Source organism: Ixodes scapularis, unplaced genomic scaffold (genome assembly GCF_016920785.2).
Source record: "Ixodes scapularis isolate PalLabHiFi unplaced genomic scaffold, ASM1692078v2 PGA_scaffold9__187_contigs__length_104089568, whole genome shotgun sequence".
NCBI classification, from domain to species: Eukaryota; Metazoa; Arthropoda; class Arachnida; order Ixodida; family Ixodidae; genus Ixodes; species Ixodes scapularis.
This window is the reverse complement of record NW_024609884.1, coordinates 46,138,894-46,158,443: the sequence shown is the minus strand read 5'-3', so window position 1 is coordinate 46,158,443 and position 19,550 is coordinate 46,138,894. Positions and strand designations below refer to the sequence as shown.

Genomic DNA, 19,550 nt, shown 5'->3' with positions numbered 1-19,550 from the left:
AAGGTTCCCGCCTTCGGTCAGCGGATTATCCGGAACACCCATTGGCGTAGGTAGCAGACGCTTTTCTGAAGAAAATTAAATTAAAAAACGGTGCGAATGTGAAACACGCTCCTAAAAAGAAACAAAGTTGTTGGGGTCCCGTATTTACGTAGAGTTTCCCATGTCTTAAAGAAAATAGGAAAGCGGGTAGACGTCACTGCAGTCTTCTCTGCTCCGAACAGGTTGTCTAAGCTATGCAAAAATGTCAATCAGTCTACCGGAAGACCTCCGGAGTGTACAAAGAAGTATCAAAATAAGTTTTTTGATTGTGCAGAGAAATTTGTTTATTCCATTCCACGATACATAGGTCAGGCGGGCAGATGCCTCAATGATAGGTTAAAAGAGCATTGTTACAAAGCAAACAGGGTAGTATCAGGACACTTGAGCATTCAACGTCGCGACTGTGGCTGTGATGTGGAATTAAAAAAATATGTACTGTCATTGGAAGAAGTGCCAATGCCCTGACCAGGGAGATTATAGAGGCAGAGGCGATAGCGCGCTTGGGGGAGGAGTGTGTCAGTGCCCCGTCGGTTCTTTTGTCGGCGAAAGAATTAGATTTCCTCTCACGCAGCATGCGCGATGATTGTGCGGGTTTTAGCGGGGTGTCATTGGCTTTGTGTGCTTCCTTTGTTTGATCGTGTATATAGGCTGTGCCTTGACGATTAAAACTTCAGTTGTAGGTTCAGCGGTTGTTTGTCTCCTTTTTTCCGTCCCGTCTGTTTCGGTGTACGTTTGATATAAATCGAGGTTTTGGAGAAAAAAAAAACGATACCAGCGCAACACGGGCCGTGACGTTTAAACCTTGTTCCACGTGAAAGCCGGTAAACACCGCTGTCAGTCTCCTACACTACCTCGCTTTCCTCGTATCCTTCTCCTCTTCCCTCTCTCACATGATGACTCTCGTCCGTTCGGAAAAGAGCAGACAATCTTTCCCACCGCTGACATTTCTGGGCGCGCTTCTAAGAACAGTGCGCAGAGACCAAGCTGCGTCCATTAGAACCCCCAACGCGACAGCGTGTCACACCGTCTGAGTCAGACTCCCAAAGCAACAGTCGGAATTCGCAAAGAAAAATATATATGTACATATATATAAAAGGATGAGAGGGGAGGTTGTGGGAAAATACGTCAATGTCCAAACAGCGTAGCCACAACCGAGAGCCGGAAACACCGCTCCCCTGGTCGCGAATGCGATGGCTATCTGTGAGGTCTTTGAGGCAGCCGCCCGCACGAGGACCGCGACCGAGCACGCCGGTGGGCTCCGCTCATTCAGAAACCGCGCTCAGATAAGGCAGCGAGACAAAAGGGAAATGTCCACCGACGAACAAACGTTGGAACGCGGATTGCTGAAGGGGAATGGAGTAAAAACGTGCACCGCGACCTGCCTGTCGTTCCTGGAACTGCTGGCCATTGTCCGCTTCGTTGCTGTTGGCGCTCGTTCGGCGTTCACACCCGTGGAAAAATACCGCCACCGCTGTACCGCTCACTCAAAGTGGCGAATTCTTCGCGGCCTGTTTTATGTGCTTCGGACAGGGGAAGACGGGCGTGTAATGCTTCGCTCGTACTTGCGAGTCGAAAAGTGGCATCTTCACTCGCGCCCGTTTGTGATTAGACTGCTTCGCCTTCTGCTGGTATTTTGAATCAGACGCAAGTTTTGTGAAGCGTGCCTCGAGAAAGGAGATATTGGACCATGTTGTTGACAGCTCTGCGCTGCGTGAACACACTGCTCGAAAAATTCCGCGTCAACGCGAATTGTGGGCGGTCCCGACGTGCGGCACCCGAGATTTTTATAATTGAAGTGTAGGTAGTAAAGTCTAGCGTTCGATAGTTACCTCTGTAAGTAGGTAGTGACAAACTGAAGATGTGTTTGGGTTGGCCGTGTCGTGCAGTTGTTCTAAGGTATGTGTGTTATGTTTGCTTGCAGCTACAGATATTCGACAGCAATAAAGATGGGAAGTTACAGCTCAGTGAGATGGCCAAGTGAGTCAAATCATTTCTGTACCATCAACGCAAGAACTTTTAGCGCTAATAAACGAAAGCATTAGAGAAAGTCTGTCAACGACCAGTAAATATCACATCAGTAATGCATGTGCCTGCATCTATCATATCAAAGCAGCATGCAGTTCGACGAAAGGTCCATGTGTGATCACTCAAGTCACTCCCAAGGCTTTCCTTCCACTCAAATCGCCGGAACCTATCTACGAGACTTCACTTGTGTGCTCTGTTTCTGTAATTGCGTTATTACTATTACTAATACGTTTCTTCTTTGCAGACTGCTTCCGGTCAAGGAAAACTTTCTCTGTCGTTCAGCCTTTAAGGTAAGGGGTGCGGTGTATTTATGTGGGAGGTCAACGTGTTGCGCCTGTTGCCAAGCCAAACAGTCTAGCGAACCCCCGAATTTATTAAGTAGGTACTATTAATGTGGGTTTCTTTTTTTCGCTTTTTTTTTTTTTTTACATTCGGTTAGCATACGAGGTTTGTACCAAATTTACATTCTTTTTTTTTTTTTTTTTTAGCAGAAATTTGGATTTTATGGGGCCTTGTACGACCTACAAAATTCTTTAAAGCGAAGGCCATTATCCATGAAAAACTAATAGGCTATTCGAGTATGTAGTACATCCTACCCCCAATTTCAACGAACAGGAACCGAAAGAGGTTTGCTCGTTTCAGAATTAGAGAACCTGAAAATGCAAAGTTTGAAAATGCGAAATTTCATGTTTCTACGATATCTCCGCTTTTAAACTGCAAATTTAGGTTTTTGACTGGGATATATCCGGGAGTCGATGCAAAAAGAACAATCGAGGGATATTTTTCGGGGAAGAAACATAAGCAAATTAAGTCAACGCCCGCCAATTGTAGCCCAATCACAAACGCAATCTGAAAGATATATTTTTCAGTGTACAGGTTAAAAATATTGACGGTGAAAGGTATAGTCCCAACTATCGGTTAGCGTTTCATTTATTGATATTACTCTTCAATTCGTTAATAAAGGTTGCATCTATCAGTGAAGGGAACACTTTGCCGTCGTATATAACGAACCACATTTGCTGCTATTTACTCCAGCCGAACAAGTATAACGAATATTAGGTCTAGATCGCTAGTGTTGCATTTTTTCGAACCCCTCAAAACGTATCGCTAAGAATATTCACAGACTCAAAAGAACTCGCCATTTAGGACAGAAAAAAAATATTAAAAAAAAATACAGCTACGCAGTTGCGATGGAAGCACTACAACTGGAGCTCAAACTGCTCTTTTGCACGCTTAAAGTCTAGCGAAGTGCATATAGGCGCAATATTTTAGATAACCTCAGACTGCGCATACGTTCGAAAGCCATCGACCGAAAGCGCGTGTAAGACATAATTATTTACCGCGGATAAAACCAACGCCCATCAGCCCTCGGAGGAGAGACAGCGTCCTGCGCCAACCGACTGAGTGGGAGCGGCCCACACACGGGTCGCCCTGTAAAAATGAACGACGGCGTGGCCTTGTACAGTCGCGTGTCTCCCTTCTCTTCTGCCTAACTATGCACAGAGGACAGTGCTCCACATTGATTTCCGATGGGCTTGCATGAGGATAGGACACCGCAGGTCGAAGTATCGACAGAGCCGGCTGGCCAGCGCACACGAGCTTCGGGACCGTGTGCGGGAGTCGCCGGTCAGCTTAAATGATAAACCGCAAAATGTAAAACGAATCCCAAAACGTGAACTGTGCGTTGATACTGCGCATCTGTTAAATGGTAATTCTTTCTTTTTATTATTTTTTCATACGAGCATTTGGGAATTTGCTCTTTTACCGAGGAGCGTAATAAAGACAGACCATTAATATTCCGCAAGTAGGGGAGAAATAGAGAGAGAGGGAGGGAGAATTGACCCTCCCACTCCCGCTGATGTTCGACCACAGTGTTCAATCCGAGACACATCCCGGACGCCTTTCAGCCTTTTAGCAGAAATTCGAGATTAGCGATCAAGTACTCGCTCCAAGTGTGTCGCGTAGAAGGCGTTGCGTGACATTTTTACTTTCCCCGAGACGCGTTGCTTGAAGTAGTGCGACAGTCGATTCCTTTGTACGCTAGTTGAGGTACTTCTTATTCATACGCATCATTTTGTACAACAACAAAAGGTCGCAGAATGAAGCGCCAAACACTAGCGAATTAACCTCGCACTCGTAGCAGACAACCGCACTCGGCCCGTTAGGGAAGCCGAGTCCCAAGCTCAAGCAAGTCGACACGTCCTCACTTAAACTAGCTCGACTTGAATGAAGTAGTCGTTGCTCAAGCTCAGTCCTATCAGAAATATATACATGACGTCGTCATTGGTATAATCGGAAGAGCTTACACGCGTACCCTGGGAGGAGCGGGTACCGTTTGTTGGGACCACTAATTGAGGCAGCAGTTCGTAGTATACTTTATGACACGATTTACGTGGAAGCAGTTCGTCCCGGGGAACTTGTTTCCCGGGCATCTACCCGGGCCCAGGGGTGCCTGGATAACACGGCGTGTTTGTTGCTCTGCACAGCTAACTGATGCGACAGCGGTACGTACCACCGGGTAATGTGGGCATGCCTGAGGACCGTGCTCTCCATAGTGACACGCCCGTAGTGGACTGCCGAATGTCGATGTACGTGCTGCTGACGCGCTATCGCAAGCGCGGCACCCAAGACGCAGGCACCACCCCCGTAGACTAGAGCCGGCAACCTTGCTTGACGTGTGAGCGCCTCGCTTGCAGTGACAACTGTCCGTGACGCTGATGCACACGTTTGCTTTGGTGTGACTCAATGTTGCTGCAAACATAGAGGCACTCTATTTTGCTTCGGGCCAGAGTGCCGCCATCGAGGCCCTCATGCAGACGTCCCTCGTTCTAAGGAACGAGTTTGACGAAAGAGCGGATATATATTGCAGCAGCACTTTTGGAAGGACAGCGCTTTATATAGGCGTAGGGGAGATACTTTTTTTTCTTCCTTTTTGTGACCTGGATTTAATTCATTAATGTTTTTCTTTGGTGGCGTGAGAAATATCTATTGCTTTGAGAGAACGGTTATTCGTCACGGGACGTTCAAAAGCGGTGAGACCACCCCAACGTCGGCACCTTTCATTTGAAAGTGTCAACGCCTATAAACATGCACGGAACGCGCAAAAAGTATCGGTCAACGGAACTTCTCGCATTCGTCTGGTTACGGCAATCCCTTTCCTCTGGATTGGTTAGCCAGCACACTGCCTCGTGTCAACCCAGGATCGTTCGCAGGGCTCGCAGTGTGGGTAAAGAAGACAAATACTTTTGCTCGTCCCTTCCCCTCGGAGATGATGCATGAGGCAGCACACGAATCGACGGATGCTTCGTACACTCCAGACTATAAGAACGCGGCCAAGCGTGTGTGCCTGCTGCCAACAAATGGCGCGTCACTCTGCACATTTTTCTTGCCATGAAAGTGATCCAGATCTCAAGCGTATGATGATGGTGTCTCGTTACTCACTGTGCGAGCGTCATTACCGAGAGTTACGCCCCGTCATTTCACGCTCGTTTTGTAAACGTGATGCTACTGACTTTGCTTGCAATCCTTCTGGTATTCACACTCGATATTTCTACTGGTGATACGAGGATTCCTATGCAAAAGTAAAAAGACCAAGCACAAAATTAAAAAAAAAAAACTAAATCAAACGCTCACGCAATTATTGATGGGTAGCACTTTGCACATTCACCCGTATTATGCACGGGCTGCTCACACAGGTAGCACTTTGTTCTGTTAAGGATCGTGGTTTTGCGTACACACGCGCTTTTTGCGTGCGTGTGTGCATGTATGCGCGTTTGCTGCTTCTTTGCTTGTATTTTTTTTTTTTTTTAAGATTTTACGATTTTTGTAATTTTGTTTCTAACCAGTAGTAGTTTCATCAAGTGCCGGTATGTTTCGATGGCTACATTCGTATAACATCCTGTGAAGTCAAAATCGCAGAAGCGGCTGTATAGGTAGCACGAAAACGAATCCAGCTTTGAAATGCTAAAGGCGGCACGCCACTACCGACACAACCGTTACAGTGCGATATCGTCCCTAGGGCTCGGGAAAAGCATCCGGTGGCACGCCAAACGCACAATGGATTGCGAAACGGACGCCGCCTGTGTGAACAGCCCCCCTCCTTTCTAGCACGGTCATTTGGTTGCTCGCTGACAGCTCATGTGCCCGGGATGTGTTGTCATTTGGCTGGGATATTTATTTATTTATTTATTTCAATACCTTCACAACCCAGGGGCATTACAGAGGGGGTGGACATAAAATTGACGTTGGGGAACTCCCATTCCGTGGAGAAGTGCGAATGGCAGTCGGAATCTGTACTCGGTTCACCCCTCTGCTGACAGTGCGGTGGAAGCTACGGGCTCCTTAGGACCAATCTTACGTCTATCTTTTGCCGCGTCATCACGCTCCAGCCCATACCCGCGCGCAGAGGGCGGAGTCAGGTGACAAAAGGGAGGCGGTTGATTGGTCCGGTAGGCGCGCTACTTCCACTGCACTGTCGACTTAAAAAAACGCTTTTTTTTATATAGTTTGATTGGGACACGCGTGTCAAAAAAAAATAAATTTTACGCAAAAAAAAATACATATATATATTGTTTTTCTGAGCAATGCTGACGGCGCAAGATTTATTTCAAATTCTGCGCGCAAGGTCCATGGCGTCACGGAACGGTCATACACTCTTTCCACCTCAACGAGATGGTCATACACTCTCTCCACCTCGACGTGATGGCCAAGCCGATTCACCTCTCCTCCACGCGCCCGAAATGCCGAGAGAAAAAACATGTGAAAAGGAGGAGACTACTGACTAAATCGCAACTCGCGCCGTCAATATTGCTCTAAAAAAAAGTAATGTGTTGGCGTAAAATTCATTTTTCGACACGCGTGTCCCAACCGGAGTGTTTCAAAATGATCCGTGATCTCCGCGGTACAAGCAGGGCTGCGTCCTTGTCTGCGCAGCAGGAGACTATGCAGCGCTGCTCGCTTGTGTAACTTCAAGTCGCACAGCGTTACTACACCGAAACACTTCCACTGCTTGAAATTACCAGTAGGCCGATCTCACCAGCCAGTTTGACCACGCCACCGCTGCCGCAATGCATCGATTGAACTTCAGTCTTTCTGCACGTGAGACGACCTCGCTGGAGCTCTGCGCGTGCAGAACGCGAGGAGGCACGAGCCCTCTCGTGCACTGCCGTCTACCTCCTGTGCACTGAAGTTATGGCGGCGTCAGGCATGCGCCCAACGTTTATTGAGATCGGTCTGTAGGATAGGAAACGTATCTTGTCCCTGAATGAGAATTATTAGCGAGTTTTAGTAGACCGTGTTTCCCCCTCCGCTAAGCCCCTCCGCTACCCGGAACTCTACAGCCAAGGCCATCGGCACGCAGGCGCAGTGGCGGTTTCTTCGTAACGGAGGGGGAAACACGGTCCACTAAAACTCCCTATTACTGCGTTTCCACTCCGCTGAAGGTTCCACCAAGCTCAGGTGACGCTACCGCGCTCTCCTTTGAGATAGAGAGACTCAGACAGATGCAGGGAAAAGAGCAGCAGGGCATTGCGACCACTGGCGATTATGCTGCTTCCGCTGGCATGGAGAGCGGTCTCCACTTGTAGGCACGGTCGCAACGCTGCCCGATTCTAGTCCATTCTATCTAGTTCTAGCCCATTCCAGCAAAGGACTCTGCACATTGCTTCGGCACGCAATGCTTGGCATGGCTGTCCCAGGTATTCCCTAAGGACCATGTGCAACTTCCGCTTCACCGAAACGCACTGTACCACCGTTTTTTTTTTTGTTTTTTTTTTTAATTATTATTGGAAGTGATGCGGAGTTTGCATTGTCCTAGGTACTGGAACAGAAGTTTGGCTTTCGCAAAGAGCTACAGCAATGTCCGTAGTGGACATATAAATAAAACAATAAAAAATAAGGCGCTCAAATCTTCCTTGCACACCCTTGAAAACTATTGTTTTTATTACGGCAAAATAAACCAACAACGACTTGCGTTTCTTTCTTTTTTTATTATTGTTTAGGGATTTTAGCTATGAGCTCACAATCCAAAATACATGATTCAAAGAGAATGCCATCAGTATTTCTTTTCAATGCCGAATTAAATGAGCCACGGCAGATAAACATCAGATTGAAATGACATGCATGAGCATAACAAAGGACTTAGACTTGACTTCACGACATAACAAGAAACAAAAAGCTACAATTAAAAAGAACGTCTGGTAGGCAACCTCCAACTTATCACGGATATCTAACGTTCCCTTGTCTTCGCAGGGCGCAAGCAAGTTAACAAGGGAGGACATCGAGCGAGTTTTCGCACTCTATGATCGGGTAAGCCTTCGGTCTGCTTCAACAACGGCTAAAATAGAAAAAAAAAAAAAAAGGGCGAACGACAAGAAGACGTGGAACAATGTGCGAAAAACGAACCGAAAATTGCATGAAATTAGACAGACTAAAATAGTTCTAAACCATTTTTTTAACGAATTATGTTTATGGGTAATTATCGTACAGGAATCGCAAATGTGATTTTGACAAAACTACATTTAAGGTTTACATGCAATATATACCCTCTCCCCCGCCCCCCCCCCCCCCCTTTTTTTTTTCCTTTTAATATCCCGTAACAGTTTTTGTGTGTTCTGAATTTCGTGCGATTGCCGGCTTTTCGCACATGCGCGCCGGTAAGAGGCGAACAAAGAACAAAGAGAACAACGTGTCTCTCTACTGCAGGAGTACAGCTACAGTGTAGTACTGCTCCAGTGGAGAACTGCAGTGGAAAGCGCAGTGTTAGCACTGTGAAGCAAATACACTGATGCACACTAAAAGTGCCCGTTTTCCTGTCCGAACCTCGGAGTGTGAAATCCAATATTTCAACCGTGATCTTCCAAATTACTGAGAAAACAATTTGACGCCAGCGTGATGCAGCTTCTTAAAATCACGAAAAACGAAGATCAAAACAATTGAAACCGCATTACTAAATAATAACAACGCGGCAAAAGCTAGAACTACTGTTGACTACACAATGTCAATTACTCGGTACTTTAATCAATATACATTGTCCAACGTTTTCAGGTACAATTATTGTCATCGCAGAGTATATTCAACGAATTCTTTGTTTGTTTTGTATTTGCGTTCACAGGACAAGAACGGCACGATTGAAAACGAGGAGCTCAAAGGATTTCTCAAAGATCTACTGGAACTTGTCAAAAAGGTGCGACTTCAAATTACTCCTCAGTAATATTCCCTTTTTGTTCGAATCTTTAGAACAATTCCATTTTGGGGGGAAGTGATAAGTTGAAAAGGACTGCTCTCAAGTGGAGATTAAATATTAACTTCTAACATATTCGTAAGAAATTTATGAGCCACAAGCATTACCGCATCCATTGTAGTAATTCTCACAAGAAAAGCAACAGCGGCCTTCAAAGGGGAGAACTACCCGTAACCCAAAAGGGTCAACTTTATAATCCCTGGCTTGAAATAAATTAAGTGTAGACTGCTAAGGACTAAAATGATGCATTGCGAAGTTTCAGCTGTGTACAATAAAGGCTCGTCCACACACTTGTAACCGAGTGAGTAAGACCGAGAGAGACCAGGCCGGTTTTTAAGCTTCTTGCGACGTCTTCGGACCAGCTCCGCTGCAGCGGAGCTGGTCCTAAAGGCCCGTTCACACTCTTGCGACCGAGTAAGACCGAGAGAGACCAGACCGGTTTTTAAGCCTCTTGCGACGGCGGAGGACCGGATGCGGGTCTTACTCCGTCGTAAGATAACAACCGGTCTTTCCTCTCTCGGTCGTACTCGGTTGCACGTGTGTGAACGGCGCTTAATTGTGAAGGAAACTGCAGTTTTTATCACGAGCACATCACCATTGCTTAGTCAATCTATTGTTAGAAAAATAATACGCTGTCCCCCAGTATTCTTCTTCACTAAATACAAAGCAGAATGTCTAAAAAGTGCAACTGTGACAACAATTTTGTATACTAAGTAATTTGTTTTTATAACATTTTTTTTGCACAATCAAACAACTTGTAGGCCTTCTGTATCTTCCACAGTTTCAAAATTTTTTTTATTATTATTTTATTCAAAAACTTTTAGAAAGTTCCAGAGGCGATTTCCTGGAGAGTCGATGCATTTCATTAGGGAAAAACAAAGAATAAGCATTTCTTTTAAGCCCATTGTCAAATGACAGATTGACTAAAATCAAATTTATACCGCTAAAATTAAACGGAGGAAAAATGCACTCATTGTCGAGATCCGCATCGGGCACCTAAAATAATTTATAACAACTACGCAGCGGAAACAAATTAAACTTTGTGGAAATACTCTTCAGGTGTTGGTTTAGTATACTAAATATGGCACTTTTCAAAAACGATTTTTGCACACACACACAAAAAGCTGTTTTTTTGTACTGTTACATAGGTGTTCCAGACTAAAGAAAGAGCCATTTGCTTTGTTCTTATATATATATATATATATATATATATATATATATATATATATATATATATATATATATATATATATATAAGAAATGATGAAATAAGTCATACAAGAAATTCCTGACACAAAGAAGTCTAGGCGAAAGGGACAGGAATACGAAAAGTGCCTCAGGCAACCAACTTGCATCACAGCGTCAATACCACTGGGACTGTGAAAGCCTGTTGCACTGGGGTTGCGCAGTAGCCCGTGAAGAAAATGCCTTCGGGCGAACCAGACCCGCTGGATAGACAATGTCCATGCTAGCAAATTACTAGGCCACGGGGCACGTTTTGCAAAACAATGTGGTAACTTCTTTTAAGGACGAGTCAGTTTGCGCATTCCATAATGACGTGACTGATTGCCTCCGGAATAGCCGTGCCGCACTGAAAGCACCTGGGGCTGCCCACCAGAGCAATAAAGAAACTAATTTCAAGTATTTCAGTTACTGTAATAAGTGACGTTTTCTGTAACACTGCTTCGAAGCCTGTTAGAAGCGAGACAGAACGGGTCTGAACATATACATTTTCGGGAACTGCGGAAGGATATTACAACTGCAATGTAACTTTGTTACATTTAGAGTCAAGTAACTATAACTGTAACCTAATTGCTTTTCATCGGTAACGCTGTGTCACTGGGCATGACGTTTCACTATGCTCAATGCCACAGCACCGACTTCAAGCCGTTCTAAAAAGAGTTGATTTAGCGGTTTTCGATGACGCTCAGTAAGTTTCTAATTGGAACCATGAGTCTATTTCACTAAGTAAAAAGTAAATTAACAATTTTTAATTAATTAGCCGACTTATCGTAAAGATTATCCACCCACATAATGTCCCCTTGGCCGTATACCGCACCTGCACAAACCGCATAAGTGTAGCCTTCACGGCTTTTTTTTTTTTCTAACAAATCTGTAAAACCTTTAAAAACTTGTATATATATATATATATATATATATATATATATATATATATATATATATATATACACATAGCCATGTTGGCTCGGAGGCCGCAAGCGTAGAAGACAGAGATGCAAGGTAACGATGAAAAACAAACCAGGATTTTATTCGACGTTTCGACCTGAGGCAGGTCTCCGTCAGGAATGGGAGGCACTCACTTGATCGAATGACGTTTTAGCGAACGCCCACGTTTCACCGAATGACACTTTAGCGAATAGTCGGACGCCGCGAAGCGGCGTTTTCGGGTGGGCCAAATGGGTTTACATTTTTGTAATGAAAAGCGCAGCGCGGCGGATGGGTTAACGCGCGCCCCCGTTATTCGCTAAAACGTCAATTCGCTAAGACGTCGCTGTTCGCTAAAATGTCATTCGCTCATGTGATATGGACCCATATATATATATATATATATATATAAACGTCCTTGTATTTTTAGGGTTCTAAGCACGCGCGAGTTATATGAAATGCACAATGGTGCTTTGCTCCGTCACCTTCGAGCGCACTCTTTTCATTTACGTCCTTGCTAAACGTATCTAGTTTTTCTTTCTTTTTTCAGTTTGTTCAACGATGTTAGTGGAAAACCTCTTATTTCATCTTCGCGCACTCTTTTTATTGTCCCTAAATGCTATTGAAACGCGTCTAACAAACGGAATTATTAAAGAAAAACTAATTTTGTACGTACTTTGAGACAAAAAGAAACCGTACCATATGTCTCGTGGAACTCTTAACACTTCATAATATTTTATAAAGGTTTTATATAGCTTCCTACATTATTGAACAGTATGACGGCGCCAGTTGTGAAATTAATTACGCGCAGGTTGAGTCATCAGGTTCTAATTATGCAATGATTACTTTTTATCTGAGTGCACGTGCGCAGCCTTAATCGGCGTTCAGTGTGCGCGAGCGTGCCTTGGAATGCACTGCCGTGGACAAAGGTAAAAAGGAAAAAAATACAGACACTAAAGATTGTTTACGTGTAGGAAGGCGAAAGCATTCTACACGCAGCGCATTCCTACAAGCAGCGCGCCACGTCTTCCTTTCACACGGCGCTCCGGCGATGACATCACGCTCCCCCACTGCGCAGGCGCGGCGAACCGCGCCGGCTTCAGTGACGAAACATGCGTTGCTGTGCTTTCCTTTATTTCTAAAAAGCGTCCGCTTTGATCTTGAGCGGCGCGTAGGCGCGGCACCCCCGCTGGCATCACGGCTTCCGTGACGAAACATCAGCGTTGCTGTGCTTCTCTTTGTGTTTTATTTCGGAGGCGCGTGCTTGATGACGCATTTTTATGACCATTTTTCGGGGACAACGCCGCCGCTTTTTCGCGTAATGGGACAAGGCAGGCTTTCGCTTTAAAAAATCTAAGTAGTTTGCCCGCCAAGCGTTCTCAGCATGCGCAGTAGCTCTTCAGCGCAATACGCATGCGTCCACACCCAGTGACTCGGCATTATTCGTCTGGGTGATAAACGCTGGAACGGTCCAGCGATGTAAAACTCAACGGAAAGATTGTGCAACCGTTTAGATCAAAGATGATGTACAAACATAAGGGCCTTTTGGACATACCGCCGAGTTCGTTCCACCAATGCTTGCTTTGATTAGTCTTCCGTAAAGCCAGGTATTTCTGCCTTTCAAAATGCACTTTGCAAACGTAAAAAGATGGGAGCTATATCCGTTTTCACCTCAAAAACCGTAGTAAAAAAAAGACCGGCTCCTCGCGGAGCATTACTACTTTCCCCCTTTTTATGATGACAACTAAGATATATGTAGGTGAATTTTAGATTATATATATGTTATGTTTTTATCACGACGTACATATTCGAAACGCCAAAAGCATCACTTTTTCCTCCGACAACCAAATCTCGTAAGCACTACTTGGCGCCGCGTATGAACAATGCGCAAAACTTTCGCCGAGGTGAAAACAGGTGTAGACAACTGTGGCTAGTAATTTACTCAAACTCTTTTCCTATGGATTTCCTAGGACTACGATGCCCAGGACTTGGAGGAGTTCCAAGAGGCCATACTGCGAGGCTGCGACTTTAACAAGGACGGCAAGATTAGCAAGAAGGAGCTCACCATGGTGTTGTTGGCCCTAGCCAAGCACTCTGCCGACGAGGATGGCAAATAAGCAGGGCCAGTGCTCGGAGCATGTGACAAGCCATTTCTACTTCGCATCCAATACTTTACAACCAACTTACTATAGCCTCAAGAGTTCCTTTCCTCGTCATCTACTCTCTGACCCAAACCTTTCTGCTACAATCATGACCCGAATGCGGGGAAACAGCTCCGAGGCTGGGAGATGCCGTGCTACGTCAACCAAATAAAAAATCTGGGGGCGTGAACACAGAGTAAATACAAAGTCCACCTTCACAGTGTAGACACCTCTATGATAACTTCAGAAACTCTGCATTCCGATCAATGATCCCTTCTATTCTACAACCCATACTAGTCTGATGAAAAGATTCTGCTACTCTGCAGCAAAGACGCCAGGGTCCTGGGAAGAGCCTACTGAAGGACAATGGCAGAGATCCTTTGATTGCATGTACTTCTAATACTCTAACCTGTATGGAACCTCTAAACGACCAAGGCACAATCCTAACCACAGTCCAGTGTTAGGAAAACTACACTTTGTTGCTTGAAATTCCCTAAGGTAGTGTTAGTTGACCCACACAGAACTACTAAGCTGAAAGTATATGACTCAAAACCAGACCAAAAAGAGAACACTGCTTGATCCTCCAGTTCATGTTACTGTCGCATTCTATAGATATTGCCTCGCTCCAAAACATATTTTCATTAACTTCAGTGTTTGGGTTTAGGTGTTAGATGTTACCCAGTTACTTTCTCATGCAGATACACCCGGACAGACACGAAATCATAACTTGTTAGGATGTGACGCTCTCTACATACTAGTAAACAAAAACGGTATTATTTGCAGTCGAGTTCAACAAACTGCCCTGTTTCACCCTTCACCCAACTGTGATTTATTTTTCTCTGGATGTCGCTGTCAACTGCACTGAAGTGATATTCATTGGGGAAAAAAAGCATTACTACACTGCACACCAAATGTGGATATAATCCCAAGAATGCCAACTTTTCAGAGTATGTAGAAAAGAGCTCGAAGACTAAATATTCCAAATACAGTTGTTGCCACTATGTTTTGTATGTTTATCATGGTTACTCCTAAGCATATATCCAGTAGAAATTACCTAGTTGTTGCAGGTGGTCAAAACTGTACCAAACAACTTGAAAGGGAAATACAAAAATACACTCACTACTTGATATAAGTAAAAATATTCATTTAAAACTTCTACAAAACGAATGTGGGTCATTTAACATCAGAATTAAGCTACTAATTTTTCTCAGAAACACCCACTCAAAAAGTCTATTTTTACCATACAATGTGGTATACCATTGATGGTATTTAATGCCATCATTTGCCCATATTATCGATCTATAAACATTCATATACTGGAAGCAAATATTAACTAGCTGAAAATTGTTTTGCTATTACTGCTATACTCAACTAAAACTGCTTCGAATGTTTTTGCTAAATGAAGCATACAGCTATGGAACAGCTAATTCTATAAATATTAATTAGCTTTGTAATATTGCATAATACATTTTAGGTATACCTGGTATTGTATTTGCCCTACAGAAGTTCAGAAACTATAGAGCAATGATATCTTCAAAAACTGTAGAACAATGGTATATTACTAACACCATCTTAATGCAGACCCCCCACTGTCTAAATCTTCGTACAACAAATTAAATTCGTAATTAACACACAACTGGTGCAGAAACTGAACTTTCATGTCATTTCAAACGAGTGGCTTCCTCGGCAATATTTCAGACTCCTATGTGCTAAACTAAAGAATAACCCACGTCTAAACTGTCTTGCTGTTGGGTATGTTTCAATGTACACCATATTATTGCTTAATAGCTCACTGCTGTGGCTATATCTTGTTTTCCCATTTCTACAGGAAATGTTGTTGGCCTTCAGATGTGTTGAAGCAGCTGTAAAAGCTCATATCAGCAAACACAAAAAAAGAACAATAAAAGATGGAATTATGCCCGTTAAACTGTGTTGCTTTTTATGCACTGGAAAACTTGGATACCATACTGCCTTTTTGATATATATGCAAAAATAAAATAAGCTCACAAAAGGCTGTCAACAAGACACCATAAAAACATAGAAAATGCTTTTTCGAGCAGGTTGGAAAAATGTTGCTTTGTTTCCCACCATTAATACTGTGACAAAAATTAAGCAAAAAAATATTTCTATCCCAGAATTGCGCATTGATGCCTATTAACTAAACAATCTGTCAACCTGTTGAAGGAAGCTTTTCTCTTTTGATAGTCCTTACTAAATTCCTTATCTACAGCCGAGACACCAGACGCCCACCGAGGCAGACTGACTTCCCACTGTATAAACATACACACAATTTTCTTTTTACTATAGTTGGTCATCAAAAATTATGAAATCAGAACCATCAGAGTTTTAATGAGCAAAGAATACCTGGCTGTGCAATAGTTCGATTAAATTTATCTTGTTCTTGGCAATGACAGACTCCTTCCCTTAGTCTCAGATGCTGCATTTTTAGCACCATATGAGCCAAACCTTATTTATAATCAGCAGGAACATCCAACACATTCTCCAAGTATGTGTGGTGACACAAACTCTCGGTAAGTACAACAACGTTGAAGAAGTCAAAGCATCTGCTGGAGAAGCATGTACAACAATCCCACATAAAGAATTCTAGAACTACGGTAGACCCTCTTTGGTATGTCCTCAGTTTACACATTTTCCTGGCTATTACGTTCATGAACGCTGGTGCCATCTAACTTCCATAGGGATATGTGTATTACTTTCCCATTTGTTGCCTGCTTTCCTGGTTCTTACATCCAAAAACTGCCGTCTGAGACAATGTGTTGGGCCATGATCTCCCTCTTACTTTTGCACCACACTCCCCAAGGCCATTTCATGTCAAAGGAGACACTGCAATTTTTTCATGTCTAGGATATCTACAAAAAAATTAATCTGGATAAAGAAGCCTCTTAACTCCAAGAAAACTATTGTTTTGTAAAACATTTATTTCTGCTGATATTATGCTCTCAATTTCTGGAATTTGTTTAAAACCCATGTAGTTAAGAAAAATACTGTGAAAACACAGTTGCACACCACACAAATTTAGGTGGGTGCATAATTACTTAATAACATGCCCTACGTTACACCAAGAAACTAACATTAAAAGACACCATTTTGAGTCCAAATTGGAGGGAGCTCCAAAAAGCGAAGACTGTGATTCCTTCTTTTTTACTCAACTTGGAGTTGGGTGTTAGCTACAATATTTTTTTCCCTTTGTTCACATAGAACTAATATAATTGAATTCCATATGTTAAAATTTCAAAGCCTTGTTTTGTTGTGTGTTAATTAAATGACAAAATCACCTGTTTCCGCAAAAACGGCCTTATCGAGAGCCAGAAAAAGCAAAGTGGGCATCGGTGCCTGCAACTTTCGAAATAGCCAAAAGTTCAACTCCACCTCATCTCTTCAATATATAAAAAAAATTAGAAAAGTTGTTGCTGAGAAATTTTTTTTTAAAGATGAGCCTCTCCGATGATGCCTCCAGGCACCCGCCTCATAGGTGACACATGCCAGCATATGCGAATGAGGCATCAATGGTGCATCAATGCCGCCGCTAGGTCTTCAACTCTCTCCTGAAAACACTCTTTATTCAGTCAAGATGGACGTTATCCTGACACCCATGCATTGATATCCTATTTACCTTAAGTAATACTGGCGTCTTAATTTCACTCTACTGCCCAGGTAACTGCTGACCAGCGCAGGCCTTCACTGTCTGCTTCCCGAATTAGGGAAGGCATTCTGCGCATTTGCCTCGTCCGTCGTACGTCCAGATGTAAAAACAGTCCAGACCGGATAGCTTTCCACCGATGCAAAATAATAACAGTGATGTCGCCTCCCCGTTGAACTTTAATGTATTTTGATAGAACCAAGACGTATTAAGTTCGTTGGCGCATCTACCAAGGACGTGCCGCTGAGACAGAGACAGTCGCTAAATACATGTTGCTTACCAAAGGATTGGTTAATTGCCAAAGTTGTACCCATTCACAAATCGGGCAACCATCTTGAAGTTAAAAACTACCGGCCAATATCGTTGACATCAACAAGCTGCAAAATGCTCGAACACATCATTTCTAAACATCTCGTTGATTTTCTAGAAGACAGAAACCTTTTTTATGATAAACAACACGGTTTTCGCAGGAAGCTATCGACTATCACCCAGTTGTTTGAATCAACTCATCAGTTTGGAAAAGTGCTAAATGTTCGTGGGCAAGTAGATGTTGTATCTATTGACTTATCTAAAGCATTTGACAGAGTCACGCATTCAAAGTTACTTGAAAAGTTATTGCTTCTTGGTGTTGATAAGAACTTGGTTCTCTGGATTAAATCATACTTATCTGATAGGACACAGTACGTTGAAATTGACGGTCATGCGTCATCTGTTTTACCAGTCACGTCTGGCGTACCCCAAGGATCTGTTTTGGGGCCAGTTTTGTTTTTGGTTTATGTTAACGATATCGCTCAAGATATCGACGCAGCTGTAGAAGTGTGTTTGTTTGCTGATGATTGTTTGGTTTACATCCCCGTAGTAACTGTAGATGATCAAGAATTATTGAATGACTCCTTGACGACTATATTTCACTGGTGTGAAAAATGGGATATGCGAATTAATTTTGATAAAACTACTGTCTTAAGCATAACCAAAAAAAAGTCTCCGTTGATGTTTTTGTATGAAATAAATGGTGTAGTCGTGCAACGTTCTAACACTATTAAGTATCTTGGTATTACTATCTCGGGTGATCTCAGCTGGAATACGCACGTTAAAAATGTATGTAATTCAGCATATAGGAAACTTTGTTTTATGAGGCGATCTCTAAGGGGGACGAACTCCGATATCCGTACCAACGTTTATAAAACTCTAGTGCGCCCGACATTGGAATATGCATCGATAATATGGGACCCCTACGCACAAACTCAAATAGATAAAGTGGAGCGCATTCAAAGGCTAGCAGCCAGGTTTATCTTTTCTAAATACGATAGACATGAGTCTGTTTCGGCATTGTTGAGGGAAGCTGAATTATCGTCCTTAGCGTCAAGACGAAGAATTGCGCGGCTGAAGTTTTTTTATTTGTTGTATTTTAAATATCTTCGTATTGACACGCAAACTTATATCAGATCTCCTGGAAGACGGTCTCGACGACTAAACAATGAATGGTCAGTTGACCCATTTATGCCCAATATTGACATTTTTAAATATTCGTTTCTTGTGAAAACAATAGAAGAATGGAACAGATTACCCCCAAGTGTTTTTTCGGACGTCACGTCTGTTGAAGAATTTGAAGAAAAGTTGATGAACTGGTTTGCTGATGAGTAGTTGCACCTGTGAGAATGATTGTTCTATGTATAATTTCTTGTGTCACCCGTATTTTGTTTGATATATTACTGTATCCACTCCTGCTATAACCCGCAAGGGTTGGCAGTATTTGAAATAAAAATAAATAAATAAATAAATAAATAAATGCCATGGAAATAATTACATCACTCTTCTAAGCGTCACTATGGGCAAGGCTTGTGGCAATCTTTTTGCGAGCAATATTGAAATTGGGAATAAAAACACTAAAACTAATCGATCAATATCTAAGAAACTATTACATTTTCGCAAATTCTGTAAATTGGTCAAGCCTCCAATACTATTTGGCATTATACTGCAATTGCAACATGCAATATGAAACCATTAATTAAAAAGTTAATAAACAATGTTTAATAAACCGACTTACCATGACAGTTATTACCTCATCTAATGTCCGCCGTGCCTGACACTCAGATGGCAAAGACGGCACCCGTGTAACTCCCACCTCCTATCAAACACACTTCCTCTAAAAATACTAGCGAGCTCAAAATTCTATACATTTTCTGCTGGCCTCCAGTGTACTACGGAGCCTAAAATACTGCACATGTACGGTGGCGGTAGACGCCTCAGGGGTGTGAGGCGTCCACCGCAAAAAGTG

The 19,550-nt window shown here is 43.1% G+C and overlaps 1 protein-coding gene across 1 annotated transcript in view; it reads left to right on the top strand.

The window, feature by feature from the left end:
• LOC8027192 (calbindin-32) overlaps window positions 1–15,786 on the top strand; it is a 204,137-nt gene extending 188,351 nt beyond the window's left edge. The window contains exons 7-11 of the mRNA XM_040504192.2: window positions 1,961–2,016; window positions 2,309–2,354; window positions 8,314–8,370; window positions 9,176–9,247; window positions 13,441–15,786. Coding sequence (XP_040360126.1) covers window positions 1,961–2,016; window positions 2,309–2,354; window positions 8,314–8,370; window positions 9,176–9,247; window positions 13,441–13,587 — 378 coding nt within the window. The 3' untranslated portion in view covers window positions 13,588–15,786. The remainder of the gene's footprint in view (window positions 1–1,960; window positions 2,017–2,308; window positions 2,355–8,313; window positions 8,371–9,175; window positions 9,248–13,440) is intronic.
• Window positions 15,787–19,550: the final 3,764 nt, after the last annotated feature.